Here is a 16,142-nt window from a genome sequence, read left to right on the forward strand (position 1 = left end):
CAGACAGATTTTCTCTGAATGATACATTCAAACATTCTACATTCAAAATTCAGTAGAAATCTGCAAAATTTTATCTTAAGTTCATGAAGCAAATTTCATCTGTTTAGCTCAAAGCGTTTCTGAGCTATCTGCTAATGGATAGACTGACAGACAGACGTAATTCCAAAAGTGGTTTCGAACTTAAGGGGTTCTGAAAAGTAGAGTTTTGCAAAAATCTCGAGTTCGAATTTTTTGATGATTAAAATACTTTCTCTTATGTATTTCATGTACGAGAAAGTAAAAAAGAAAAACCGGTATCGTAATGCACAGAGTATTAATAAAATGTTTTTAAAATTACCTTTTTTATTCACTTTTATACCTTCATTCTTTAAAACTCTGAAACTAATCAGTTTTGCCGAAGTTTATGAATTCCAAAAAGTAGTTTAAGAAGATTATATCGAAGAATTTTTAAACTATGCGTCCCGAATCTTAATGGGACTCCAATTTTATTTTGTCTGTCTCTTCCTACATTTTAGAGTCGCGATTTCAACTGTAATTCACTAACGAAGTCACTCAACGTTTTTTACTCCGAAATCGGATCGTTAATGGAAAATGTTTTAAAGCTGTGATCTATACATATCATGTAAAAGAAGTTTTTAGGCTTCTTTAAAACCTCATATTTTAATATTTCTGATTTTCTCCAAGCTTATTTTACATGTGTTTTTTATTTACAATTTTAATTTTAATTTATAAAGCGATGAACAAAATTTTGGAACAAATCTTTTTATCTCCTTTTTTTTTCTTATGTCGTCGAGTTTATTAAAAGTAATTCTAATCTATTTTAACCAGTTAACTGTTTCAACCTCTTCGGAAAAAGAGTATCTAAATTATTATTACTCCTACTAATTACTCTAATTTACTCTAAATTACTCTAATTACTCTAAATTACTTAGTAATGCTGGCGAATAAACTCGTCATGACGCAAAATGTTGCACTTTATCTATGAAGAGTATACTCGTCAAAAACAGTTAACTGTTAACCGAATGCTCTAAATTAAAATATCTATGTTAAAATTTTCGATAAATTTTGTTGCAAAATTTTCTGTTAGGGTTTTTATGAAAACCTTCCTAATCAAACAAGATTATTTTTTGCTAAACAAAAACAAACAAGAGCCCTTTAACGTTTTAGCTAAACAAAACAAAAGAGTCCTTTAAAGAAAAATCTTCTGATTTCAAAAGACACGTTTATAACTATAATGAAATCAATTCACGAAATAATCGTGTGATAAACGTAATCGAGCATTCTATTCAGCTATACATTTCCTTAAGGGGACAGTGGGTTTTGAAATAAGCAAAAATGGACAAAAACATGACATTTTATTTTTATCGTTTCATCACCAAAGTATATATTTATATTTAACTAAAATGGTGTTATAAAATGTATTGTTCAGTAAAATAAATATTTGAAGGGCCTAGAGAGGAAAAAATTGCATCTTAATAACTTTTCTCAAAATGATACTGTAATTAGATTTTAATATCTTTGAAATGTTCCAGATGTCTTGATTTTTGAAGAAATTAAATAGAATTGATAATAAAGATTACGGTTAAAAGTATTAAAAGAATACAGGATATGCATTTTATATCTCGAGTTTTTTTTTGGTCAATTAAAAGTCGATTTTAATTCAGAAAAACATAAAATTCCTATGAAAATTCAGTAAGTGCTCATAAAAATATTTCTAAAACCTTTGCTTTTAATTGGAAATATAAAATCATACACAGTTTTGTTCCAAATGAATTTATATTAGATAATAAGGCAAAAATAATATAAAATATTAAAAATTAAAACTCTTGGAATATTCTGAAATTTTTAAAAATTATACATCTTTTAATTTTTTTTAAATAATATATTTCGTTTTAAAATATTTTTTAAAAATATATATTTCAATGCATATGCATAAAAAATTTCGTAATCCTTAGTGAATAATTAGTAAAAATGCCTAACAAAGTCCACCGTCCCCTTAAGCTGCCCTGCGATGTCAAGTCTCCCGCGAGGTCGCGGTGACTTGTCGGTAAGGTCTCGGCATACTGACACCTGTCGGTAAGGTCTCGGCTTACCGATAGTTCACCGCGGAGCATTGCAGTACGAATTCCTATTATGCCGAGCTACCGCCGTGCAGGCGGGATAGGTGAGTGTTAAACCCGTTCGGGGCAATTTTCTTCTTCCGAATGTAGTGTGGACATTTGAAGAGAGAATACCGACTTAAATTTCTTACTATGTTTTGATAAAGGTTTAGAATTTTGAGGTCTCTTCCAAAGTAGCTCTAAAATAGAACTTAGAAATATTTTTTATATCCCGACAAGATTAAAATTAAATTTGTATTAAGCTTTTTATGTGCGTCGCTTACGCTCGAATTTTTCTGTTAAATCTTTGATTTTCTTTCTAGTATATCTTTTTATTTATTTAAGCACGACATTTTGATAATAAAAATTAATTCTTATTTTTTTAAAAAAATTAAGTAATATTTTTAATTTGCAAATCATGAATGAAAAATTTTATTTAAATGTTAAATCTCAGCTTAGTTAATAAAGATTTTGGGGTGAATGTTAAAAAAACGTTATGCACAAAAATACAGAATACTATTTTTTCATATAAAAATAAAATTATGCAAATGAACATTCTTCCTGTATTACTTTTTCATAAGCATTGCAATTCATATAGTTTTGAAATGATGATATAAAACATTATATGCTATACTGAAATGATAAACAGATTAAAATGAATATCAAATTGAATTTAAATCTGAAATCTACAAATCTCATTAAAAGTATTCTGATGAATGTGAAAAAAAAAAGATATAAGTACAAAAATGTAGAAAATTACTATTTTAACAAGAAAATCAGGTTTGATAAATACTCAGTTTGATACAGTTATTTAAGTTATGTAATATTAAAATAATAATTAAAAATATTTCATACAAATCTAATAGGAACTACTTCAAAAAAAAAAAAACGCTATATGTTTTCTCACAAATATGGGGGAGTTAAAATAAAAATATTCATGCTCAAAGCATTATTGAGAACAATTCAGCAGTCACAAATATTCCAAATCTGAAGTATGGGTTTTAGAACACGAAGAAACGAAGGATGCCCCACCCTCAGAAAAAAAGAAACGAACTAAATCCAAAAAGGAAAGAAACATCATGTAAAATTTCATGGTTCGTGAATTCTTACTTTCTCATATGCAAAGAAAAAATATCGTAACCGTCAAAAAGTTTATCTCAAGGTGTTTATGAAACTTCACTCAATATAGTCATGAAAATTCCTTTAGAAACATTTGTCTCTCGATCTATGATTTCAAATATCCACTAGCAGAACCACATAGAAAAAGAAAACATGGCATGAGTTCTTTCCTCAAAATAAAATTGGATTGTATCTAATTTTGGATGAATACTCATCAACGGAAAGTCCATCCGTATATCAACATGATAACTCAGAAACTCAGTTAACTAGACCAATGAAATTCAACACATAGGATTATCATTTAAGTGGCTAATTCATATCAGACTTTGTATAGGTCTGCTGTTTGTCTATACTTATGTTTAATTGTAACCGCATTTACCAAAGAAATTAAAAAATATAAATTAAATCTGGTTACCCAAATCTTAGATATGCATGAAATTTTAATTTCAATCAGTCATTTTCAAATCTTCATCTCAAATATTTTTCAAATTTCAAATCATTTCAAATATTTTTCATCAGTCAAATAGTAGAAGCGGCTCCAAACGATCTGCTTTCATTCATTATATTAAGAAGCGCGAAAGCCACCAGATTGTAAGATAAGTATATGAAAAAGAAGAAAAAAGAACCTCCCCTTCTCTTCTTTCCCGTCGAAGTCTTTGTCTATCTTTATACTTCACACGTATTGATAAATTTGGCATTTAAAAATTTATGACAATTATTAATATTTAATTCTATCTTATATCACTTACAGTTCGCATTTAATGCGTCTGTGACTCAATTACCATTTTTAGTAGAAAACTCATGCATGATGTTCTCAATACCTCACTTTATTTTTCGGAACATTATTGTGTTATTCATTTTCCCGTGGTCCAAAATCCATACAGTGAAAATTTAGCTTTCTTGTAACTGCTGGTTTTTTATTGTACATTATTCTGAATAGGAATACTTTCATTCTAACCACAAAGTGAATTAAAAAAAGACTTTATCGTCTAAAATTAAAGCAATAAAGTAATTTGAGTGCTTAGGTAGTTATCATTGTTTATATTTTATTTCAAGTAAGCTATGTGTAAAATTAGATCTAATATCTAATTGGATCTTATAATAATTCAATTATCTACACGTTATTTACGCATTATTTACGTAATTGTAATTCATTTATCTTCCTTCTTTTTTTTTATTTATCATAATATTTTTTGAGTGTGAATGATTTTGATAACACATCACTTTATAAGATTAGCAATACAATGGGAGCTAAAAATATCTAACTAATCATCTGAAAAAAAAAAAGATCAGTTCTGGAGAAAATCATAAGCAGAATCATCATAATATATATTTAATAAACTCTGATCCTTGTAATATAATTAGAAAACAACAAAGAACTACAGTAGAATGTAATTTAGGAAAAACAAGATCTGAAATATCATTCAACAATAAAAGGTGTGGCATACTCTAGATAAATCTGAATAGACCATACTTGGAAAATATTATGTTAAAGAAGGAATTCTAGATAAATCTAAATAAACCATACTTGGGAAATATTGCTCTAGGGAATGAATACATAAAGAGATGCTTTTGAAAGTATAGCTTCAATAGATTCTCGTAAAGGCAAGAATATTTTTGCATGCTAAAACATTTATAACTATGGTATCATAAAAGCTTTCTTAGTAATTATCCTTTCTAGCATTTTTCATAATGCTAAAATTCCAAACTTTAGCATAAGGTATACAGCTGATACCAAAGAAGCACAAGAGCGTATTGTTTGTTTAATGTCATACTTTGAAAAAAGCATGAGAAGATCTTTTCTTTAATGCAGAAAACTTTGTGTTTAATATTTACGTACTCTACTACTTTTCTAATTGCATTTCTTAACCACTGTGGTCTTTTATTGTTTTCCTAATTACATTTCAGACTATTGTGGTTCTTTGTGGTTTTTCTAGTTGCATTTCAGAACTATTGTGGTTCTTTACTCCGTTCCGAATTATATGTCGTAATAACTGTTATACTTTGTTGTGTTTCTAATTACATTTTATAGCTACCAAAGCAGTCTGTTGCTTTTCTTATTACATTTGAAAATTATTGTGGTTTTCTGTAGCTTTTCTGAATATATTTCAGAATGATTGTGGCTCTCTGCTGTTTTTCTAATAATATGCCAGAGTTAATATGATTTCCTGTTGCTTTTCTAATTACATCACAAAACGATTCTGACGAACGGCGCGAAAAAAATATTTCATGGTTTGCTAATTGCCATGTAGACGGGGAAAAGCATTTTTATAATATAAAATCTCAGCCACAATACAAAGTTCTTAGTATAATAAGAAGTGATAATATAAGTTGACATTACAAGAAACGTAAACGCAATGTATTGTTACGTTCGAGGGAATAACCTTGAATACGTTCTGATTTATGAGAAAATAAATTGCTAAATTTCAATAAAATTTGATTTTGAGCTTTAATAGCCAATATCCTTTCCAATAAAATATTTTGCTTAAAATAACAGCTGTTTAATTTCGATAAACTTTTTTTTTTTTTTTTGCAATTCTACAAATAGTTAAAATATAGTTACATTATTCACCGGTTGTGAAGTCAGACCAATATTTCTAGATAGTAATCAAATTAAGTTGTCATTAATGCAGATAAAATTTGAGAATTGGATGACAAAATTTTATTATGATAGGGATTTACTTCCATAGTTAATTACTTATTTTTGTTAATTTGTGATTTCTTTTCAAATTGTATAACGTATAATTTTATAGCATTTTAGGATACTCAGTAAAGATAGCTTTGGATCAGTTCATCCAAAATAAAAAAAACCGTTTTATTAAATAAAACACTTTAGAAAAACTAACAATAATTTTTAAGAATTACATATCACATATGAGTTTTACTAGAAAGGAAGGGGAAAAAATGAAGAATATAAATAGCTAAAAAAATTATAATTACCAGACATGATTTGAAAAATTTCACCATTGAACTGCTTTTCACAGAATTTCAATGGTTAAATAAAATGTCTTATGTTGCTAATTACATAAAAAAAGTAATTTTCGGTATTAATAGAAATAATGCATGCTTATATCAATTTTTAATTATTTTTGTTATTTGTTTTATTATGTATTTAAAAGATTACAGAAGGTCTTTTCTTAAGTATTTCACATAGATATTATCTATTTTAGTTTGATTTTTAAATGCTGCATATTTCTAAAATTTTAATCCTTAGAATTTATTTAGTAATAATAGAACTATATTCAAACCAAAACTTTGATAATATTAAATTATTAAATATCATTAATAATTAAAAAAAATCAATTCACCATACCATATTTTTAATGATGAGTTTGGTTACAGTTTAAATATTAATTAACAGTTGTATTTCTCATTTTTTTAGATATAAACCTCAAAATGTTGGAATTATTCTTCAGCGTTTTAATTTAAACATTGCAGTTATAAATTTCTTGTAAAAATTTATTAAGGAATTTACATTACTTTTATTTACTGTCATCTTTGTAATTCTCTTTTTCATTCGTTTTCATTTATTTACTAATTTTTAAAAGCATAGTATAGTACTTTCATTAAAGCATATACATTCAGCATGGATAAAAACGCTATTTTTTTATTGAACTAGGTGTTTTCTGCTCAAATTTCACTTGTGTGAAGATAAGTTAAAATCGTTCAAGTTGTATGGATAAGTCGGCTTACATTTTATCCGTGAAATTTAGATGGGTAAATAAAATAAATAAATTATTTTTTTAAAACACAAAATAGATTTTCAAGAACAGGAAAAAATGTTTTACTTTACGAAAATCAGAAAATATTTCATATATTTTGCATTAAAAAGTATATACTCTAAAAACTTTTCGCAGGCTCATTTTTGTCACTAAAATTAAGGAATAATTAATATCACAAAAATATTAAATTCGATTTAAAGAAAGTATAATTTGAATTTCGTATCGCAATTTTAATTCTTCACACAGAAAAACAGGAGCATTAAAAATACAAAATCTTATAACTTGAAACAAAATGCTTATTTTTTTAAAAAATCTAGATACGCTAGACGGGCACTCCAAAATCTATTCACAAGGCAATATCGTCCACAGTTAAAATCGCAGCTAAAATCGAATTCGTTCTAGAAAAAAATTTCTTTTGATTTTTCTTATATTTTTCACGTAATTGTGCTAATTGTCCATATAGTAATGCAATTATTTTTGTAAAGAAATTATTAAAACCACAAAATTATTCATGTATTATGGAATAATATATTTCCTTTAATATTTTATGCATGGGATGAGTTCTTCGAAAATAACTAGAAAGGGGAATATCAAATGGCCTGTTGGACTTGCATAATTTCTTCGATTTGGAAAAAAGCTGTACAAGTCTACAGCTAATGCCACTGCTTAAGAGTTTCCAGAAGGATTCATTAAAATAAAAGGGCTGCGGATAGATCAAAGCAATTACGTTGACCTTCAACAGAGTTTACTGACTCCGAAGAAAACTAAATTCCCTCAAATGGTGGATTTCAAAAAAAAAAAAAAATGTTGAAAGAAATTATAGGAATTGTAACTTATGCATTGAAAAGATGCAACACATCAATTTTTATTCTAATCATATTTTGTTCATTGTTTATTTATTGTTTTTCATATATTTATATATAGAGAGAGAAAGAGATTTCTTTTTTTCTCCTTTAATTTTGTAAATTACAGAAGCGACACAAACTAACAACGACAGTTTGAATTAACAATTTTGACTTTGATATGAGAGCTTATTTGATCATCAATGGTTCTTTTCTTTTATTTTACCTGAATTATATTAGAAACTTTATTCTTTATGTTATTATCACAACAGACGTTTATATTAATATTAGAACTTATTTGAAAATTAATTTTTATGTTTTGTTTTATTTCATCAAAATCATATTCAGCTAAAGCTTCAAAACTAAAAACAAATATTTCCTAATTGAAAAATTCTTAATTTAAAGGCTTTGTTATTATAACCTAAATTGTTGATAATTAAAATCTGAGATTTCACGAATTAAAAACGGATTATCAAAACTATACTTTTTGTTCTAGACTGGCAATAAAAATTTATTTCAATCTGAGAGATTATTTAAAAACTGATGGGTGGTTCGTCTTTCCTTTTTCTTGATTTAATTCAATTTGAGAGAATAAAAAAAAAAGGGAAAAAATGAAGATTTCACAAATTTGTAAAGATTTTTTTTCATGAAACCGCAGTACATCAACAGTGATAAACACTAAATCTACGATATAAAATAGATTCCCACCATTATAAATGTGGAAAATTCTTTGTCTAGCAAAACATGAATCATGAAAGTTATTCTGATTGAAAATTATTCAATCTATCAAAACGAACACGTTAAATATGCAAATATTTTCACTGATTAAGATTGCGGCAGTTAGACACACATTTAAATATTTAACTTTTTAAATATTTTTGCTCCATTAAACACACATAAAATTAAAAAGATATCTGGTTTTTAAATAAACCAGCCCAATGATAACAGATAACATAGATTTTCAACTCATTCAAAGAGAATTATTGAAATATATATAACGATTATTATTGCATAGGCTAAAATGTTTCATTAATATAATCATTTTATTAAGTAAATTATTATTATTTTGAATTCAGTTGCTAGACATGAATATAAAATGTTGCATAAGTGGACTTAAATATTCACTCTGAAACATCTTATCACATGTGCTAATGCAAAACAAATTAAAGTTATTTGTCCATAAGTATTTAGTAATCGTAAGAAAATTAAAAAGAAACTTTTGAAAGGTAATTTCCAAGTGCATAATCATGGAATACTAAATGCAACAAAATTTTTAGTTTGCATAATTCAGTAATTACTCCTTTAAATAAATATTTCATAGAAAAGCACTCAGTGCTGAATTTTCAACTTAGTCAGGGCATCACTTGAATGCATGCTAATTTAAATAGTTATTGCAATCGGAAAATACCTCCTAATTTTGCAAATACATAATGAACTATTAAGCTTATGCAGCATACATACCAACAGTCGATCTGTGATTCTTGCATCTGGACAAGAAAGTAAAATCGGGAACAATTTTTAAGTTGAAGATTCCCTCACTCATTTTTATAAGTTGAAAGCAGAGTTCAAAATCATTCACTGAATTTTACAGTAGAGGAAATTTGCAGTGACAGCAATTGTAAGTGCAGAAAAAGTTTTTTTGCAAATCAGTTTTTCTATTTTCAAAACATCATTTCGGACCACAAATGTGCGATCCCATATTTGCAGGAGCCGATCAATAGCATCCTCTATTTTACTTCCCGATCCGGAACTGATTAAAGGTTTTGGTCTCCGAAATCCTGACTTGCGCAGATGAGTGTGGCGCAGACCCTTTTTGGCGCGACTAGCTTGGCGAAGTTGTCCGTGAAAATAGTACAGTCCTAGAGCCAGAAACAATCCTTTTCCAGTTTCAGCTTATTCATTGGGAATTCCAGAGAGACTTTCAGGTATCACGGGGAGATCAAAAGAGAACTATCAAGGCTTAAGGAGAGGGCATTAAAAGAGTTATGTGATGTGATTCTCTAATTCTTTGGAGGATCACATTTTGACAAATGCTCGAAATCAAGAGCAAACATTTTTCCATTCAAAAATAGATAAAAGAAAATTTTTTGCACATTGGAACCCCTTTAAAACGCGATTTCAAATAATTACATTCCAAAATGTAAATTAGTTACTAATTATTATAACATTTATGTACCATAAATTATTAAATTTCATTCATTTACAGTACGATCTATTCGTTCAGAGTTGTGCCGAAACTATGCAGTGGAAGGATTGTCAAAATCTTTTGTGGGCTGGCTATAGAGAAGTTTGTACCGTGTTGCACAGAATATAAAAGCAGACTTTCAATGCACACAATGTATAAACATATAATGTATAACAAACTCAAAATGTATAAACATATAATGCATAACAAATCTACAATGTATAAACATATAATGTATAACAAACCCACAATGTATAAACATATAATGTATAACAAACCCACAATGTATAAACATATAATGTATAATAAACCCAAAATGTATGAACAGTATGAAATGTATTTCCTAGAACAGTTATACCTAAAGCAACGGATTATTTATCACCAATAAGAAATAAAATTTATTTTGTATTTGAAAATCGTATAAAATCCCGGTCTTTCTAATAGATTTTCTAGAAATCTAAAATAGCATTTATTATACAGCATAGAAATACAATAAAAAAAGTTAATGTAGCTGAATTTCAGGTCTTCAATCACAGTAATTTCAGAAATAGATGAACAAGGAAAACATTTATCTCTAGGCCGAGATTCCAAAATAGTAATTATTGCTGAAGTATTATATCACTGATGTACTATGGAATATTAATTATATCCAAACCTTCAAATATATCATTCATTCGTTTTGTGCTGAGGCAGATTTGTCAGAATGCCAAGATGTAAAAGGGCTAATTTTGGCCTTGTTTTTGTTGTATTGTCTTATTTGTAAATTTCTCACAATATACCCTGGAAGAAGCGTAAGGGGTGTTTCGAAACCCAGAGCTCAAAGAAACTGAATACAATATTCTTCCCTAATCTGAAGTTTTAGGTCCTTCTTAGTAGCTACCTCTGAAGTTAAGTTCTATAGGTCTCGCTTAGGAACGACGAATTCGGGAACTTTTCGTAATTTATAGAATATTGCGAGGTGTGATGATATTCAGTGCGTATTCTCGTGTTCTTATTTTTTAGTGTGAATCGTGACGAATTCATGTTGTTCTAGTTGATCTTTTACTCCTTTGACGTATGATTAAGGAAGATTTTATCAGATAAAGACTCTAAAGAAAAAGATTCAGATAATAAAGACATATTTAGTGATCACCAGTCTAAACAGAGGAAGAGTCCGACTCTTTAGAAGATGGCTCCTGTGATCAAGTTAAACAGATTTCACTTTTAAATCTACCGAAATAAAAATCTAAAGATTTTATTGTTTTTGATCATAAGTCAGTATTGCTGTTGATCATACATCAGAACTAAGAAGCGCTTCTTGAAAGATTTAAACTTTTCGCTTTTAGGAATCAATTTTCGCCTCGATGGAAATCGAATCAGATATAAGAGATATACAGTGAATATACTCTAATGAGAAGCAGCACATAAAGAACAAATTATGTTGCCGGAGGTATTACAAGTGTCCTAAAATAAAAGGACAAAATATCAAAACTTATTTGTGTGAAATGAGATAAAAACTTGTGTGAGATGGAGGTTTCATGCATAAATAGAAAAATGTCTCATCCTACTTATTTTCAAAATTAATCATGTAATTCACTTTTCATATTAAACTTTGTTGCATAATTTGGACTGTAATCGTATTTATAAATAAAATATCGAAATTTGTCTTCTAAAATTTCTTCTCATTAAAAAAGCGAGTATTTTTAGTTTATTTATTGTTAATTTTTAAATTATCATTGTTTTTAAACTATTTTATATAATAAATAAAGTTAATTAACATAAATTACATGCCATGGTAGAATCTTACAAATATAATTTGTTTCTATGTCATTCTGCTTTAATTGTTTGTTTGGCGTCTCTTAATAACCTAAGCGCATTCTCAATTTAAATTATAAAGAACGCGTCCTCCCAGATAATTTTGAGTCCTGTATCAGCAACCAGTATATTATGAAAAAGGCTTATTTTTATTTGAAAATCACATAAAAGTGTGGTCTTTCAAGCACATTCTCTAGAAATCTAAGAAAGAACTTTTTGTATCATATAGATATGCAAGCATAAAAAATTTGGTTATGGCTGATTATAGATAAGAAATATGTATATGATTGCCGCGATTTCCAAAATATAAACTATTGCTGAAGTGATACGTCACGATTGCATTATAGTATTGCATCCAACATTTCAACAACACAAACCACTCGTACCGATTTGAATGAAATACGTGCTGTAGAAGAGATACCAGAATGCCGTGAAGTAAAACTGTTATCACCATTTTACAATACTGCTACTTGAAAATTATGTTGTTAGAATGTCCTGTTGAAGGAGAATTATCGAAAATTTGGTGTCAAGTTATATCGAAACTTCTATTCCCTCGTAACATGATGTAATCGAAACATCATATTGTTAGGGAATAGCAGAAAAATTAAGAATAATTTGGGTAAGGTGGAATTTTTCCACCTCAAATTGGATGCCAACTTTATTAAAAGATTTCGTAAAAAATATTCTTTAAAAAATTTCATCTAGTAGCTGAAAATATTTTAAATTCAAAATACTCGATGATAGCATTTTTTTTTTGCATTTTTTTTTTGTGAAAAAATGGGGATTATTAATGCATACCGTTAAAATATTTACAGATATAATTGCAAGTTCTGGAGTTTATTTGAAAAAGGACATGTTAAAACTCTCAGCTTAACAGGTTTCATCACAATAGACCATGAAAAAGGTAAATAAGATTCCTTTATTGCCTTTATGCAAAAATTCTCCTAAATTTGCCAAAAATACACTATTATTTCTATATGCATAGATTTATTTTGTTCAATGTTTGAAAACAGAGGCTTTTTTTTAATAAAAATATTTTGTAATTGCCTAACCTTTAAAAAAATTATTATTATTACAAAATTTACCAATTTTATCTGATAACATTTAAGTTAGCCAGCACAAGAAATATTAAGGAAAATAAATAGTTAAATTAGCTAACACAAGAAATATTAATGAAAATAAATAGAAAATTGTAAATTAAGTCATCAACGCTTTGTGTGTGTGTGTGTTTCCTGATATATCAAGTCATGAAACAAAGAAAACGGTTTTACTATAAGTATGTAGATGAGACGAATGTAAGTTTACAAAATTAGACTGATTTCAAAATATTCTTAACGGTGGTTAAAGAAACTTACATGAGAATTTATAATATCAAAATATTCTTAACGGTGGGTAAAGAAACTTACATGAGAGTTTATAATATCAAAATATTCTTAGCGGTGGGTAAAAAAACTTGCATGAGAATTTATAAACGAATATTTGTCGAAAATGCATAGTTCAAATCGCATTAAATTATCAGAATTTAGAATAGAATCTAATAAGGACAAGGGAATGTGTCCGTGCTAATCCATCGGGTATTCAGAAAAATCGGCTTGTTTTACTTCAACCTTTACCTTGAAATGATGTACAAATGACATATCTTCATTTCATGCTGTTATCAGAGACGCTGTCAAAGAACCCCTGAAACGTAAACGAAATTTTGTACTCTTCAGATATAAAATTCAAATTTTATTTTGAAATACGTTGGGAATCTTTTATTTGCTGCTCCTAATATTGTGTAACGGCGCAGCGTAACGCAAAGTGCAGTTCAATTATAGATTATATGTTTATTTTGGTGATGTGACTGTGACTTCATGCGAATTGACTGAGGTGTTTGTTTTCTACAAGCGTATAAATGTATACAAGTTCAGTTTAGATTACTTATATTAGCATCCCTTTTAAACCACTCAAGACGGAATATTTTTATGGAGATATTGAATTGCAATGATATTCTTTGCATATAAGTGTGCAATCCTTCTCGAATGGGTTAAATTAAAATTAGGCAGGCCTACCTTGAGATGAACCACGTAATTTTAAACAGCGATCAAATGACGGGGATGATATTTGAGCTGTACCCCTTCTTGAAACTTCCACACCACACCAGTAGGAGGACACTTATCCCTGACAGACTTGCGTGCACCAGACAAACTTGCATGGCATTTCTTCGCTGGAATCGAGTCTCCGGCCTGTAACTCACCGTTCTGAAGCTCAAACCTTACCACCAGGCCACCGCGGTCTTCGTAAGTGAATCCAAAAATACTATTAAGGTGCTGCTGATCAGCTCTCTTTTCTTATGTGTCCTGAAAAGCATGTAAGGTTTGAATAACGTTCTATAACGTTCATGTAACGTTCTATAGAATTCAGTAATATTTGTTAGCTAACCAATGAGCTCTATTAATTGGTAATCTGGTAAATCATTTAGAATTGCCTCTTTATAATACGCATCGCCCAGTAGTTCGGAATTTTCAGAAAAGTAATCAATAATAATCAAATGGAAGGCAAGTCTCTATATGGGCATGTCATGATATTGGCACAACGTGAATAACAGGCTATTCAGAATGTGTGCTTTATTTTGTTATAAATAATATATATTACATGATTTCCTGCTCAATTGTGCTGCATATTTTTCAACATTCTGCTCAATAAACATAGTTTTACTAAAATATATTTCAGTCGTCCACTAATTACAGAATTTTTAATTCTTATTGCAAAACTTTTTTTGAATATGAATTTTTAAAGTACAAAGATATTTTAATAATCGCTGTGCATATTACTTACCAAATCGTCTATGAAGATAATTTACATAGAAATATTTATGTATGATGTACATGAAATGCTCGATAAATCGCATGAAACGTGCTTTTCTGAATAAAGAGAACGGAATCCACAAATTTCTTAATATGTCCCACGCAATGAATCTATACACAGAAAATTTCGTTTGAAAGAACGAAATGACTTATATATAAGTTGTGTATGACTTATATATAAGAATTATATATGACTTATATATAAGTCATATATGACTATATAAGACTTCTATATGACTTATATATAAATTCTTTCCAAACATTCAAGCACTGAAACATGCTTAATTTTTGTGCAAAATTTGTGTCTATCTCAGGTATAGAGAAATTTCTCTTCAGTAAAAAATACGATATTTTATAAAATTTACAGTCTTCAAAAACCGTCCATCACCGATTGACCTCAACCAAAGGCCTTATCACTTTTGAGAATGCTTGCTCATAAAGGCCTTTTACGTTTCGGGTCTCATTGCAAATTGAGGCATAAAAATTGTGACAGAACCATCTTAATTATTATTCCAGCAAAAATAATGAATCAAACCACAGAAACTTTATTTTGTTTATATTAAAAAAGAATTTATCTTCTTACTTTGTTTCCAAATAAATAGACCATTTCAAAAAAAAAGGTCACTTTCACTCATAATAAAAGTTTACAATAAAAAGATTTTTAGTCATATGTTTATTAATCAACATAAAAGCACAAAATAATCAAGAATTAATATGATTAAAGCATGAGTCGCTTATAAAAATATTCTAAATGAATTTTTCCCAAATATAATTTCAATTTTGAAGAATACTTAGGAATTTTCGGCCTTATGATATTCATTGTGGCTTCAATTTGTCATTATATGGAAATATTTATGTATGATTTATTTTCATAAATCATACATATGATTGATGATTTATTTTCGGTGATTTATTTTCATGTTCGAAATTAAATTCACTAAAAAAATGTCGTGTTTGTGCACCTGGTGCACGCCAAATCTGACGTCGTGGCTTGTATATCTTTTCGGTGGTATAGTACGGAAACATGGAGAAGGAGTACCAACTCAAGATGCTGTCCTCGTTATCTAACCGTAGCTCAAAATTGAGAGGACATTTCTCATATACCCCTAATGTTGTTTCAAGAACGGGACGATAACATAACAAAAAAAAATTCTTTATCGGACTGTTTTCAGTCTCTCACTTTTTTACGATTTTTTTTATCTTCATGTATTTTCTGGTTTCCGCTAGTAAAAGCGTTTTTTAAAACTTGTTTTTATTTTCTGATTTTCAGCCTTTGATATAATTTACAATCACTTATTACAACTTTTTACGGAATCTTGAAAACAATTTTCCTCCATTTCAATACTATACAGCTTCTCTTATATGGAATCGGATTTGATTAAATTAATGAATTAAACGAGAGTTAAATTTTGAAAATGTTATATAATAAATTACCATTGGGAGTACACAATTACATCCGCTTTTAGAATTTCAGTGCATCAAAAAGGAAGTGAAAATTCTATCGTGAAATTCCATCTATACATAAATGTCATTTA

The 16,142-nt window shown here is 28.4% G+C and overlaps 1 protein-coding gene across 2 annotated transcripts in view; it reads right to left on the minus strand.

Annotated features, from left to right (window-relative positions):
- The window catches only part of LOC129958712 (E3 ubiquitin-protein ligase goliath-like), a 77,184-nt gene extending 67,643 nt beyond the window's left edge, over positions 1–9,541 (minus strand). For both annotated transcript variants that reach the window (XM_056071361.1, XM_056071362.1), the window contains exon 1: positions 9,244–9,541. In XM_056071361.1, the coding sequence (XP_055927336.1) occupies positions 9,244–9,325 (82 nt within the window). In that variant the 5' untranslated portion in view covers positions 9,326–9,541. The remainder of the gene's footprint in view (positions 1–9,243) is intronic.
- Positions 9,542–16,142: the final 6,601 nt, after the last annotated feature.

This window comes from Argiope bruennichi, chromosome X1 (assembly GCF_947563725.1).
Source record: "Argiope bruennichi chromosome X1, qqArgBrue1.1, whole genome shotgun sequence".
Lineage (NCBI taxonomy): Eukaryota > Metazoa > Arthropoda > Arachnida > Araneae > Araneidae > Argiope > Argiope bruennichi.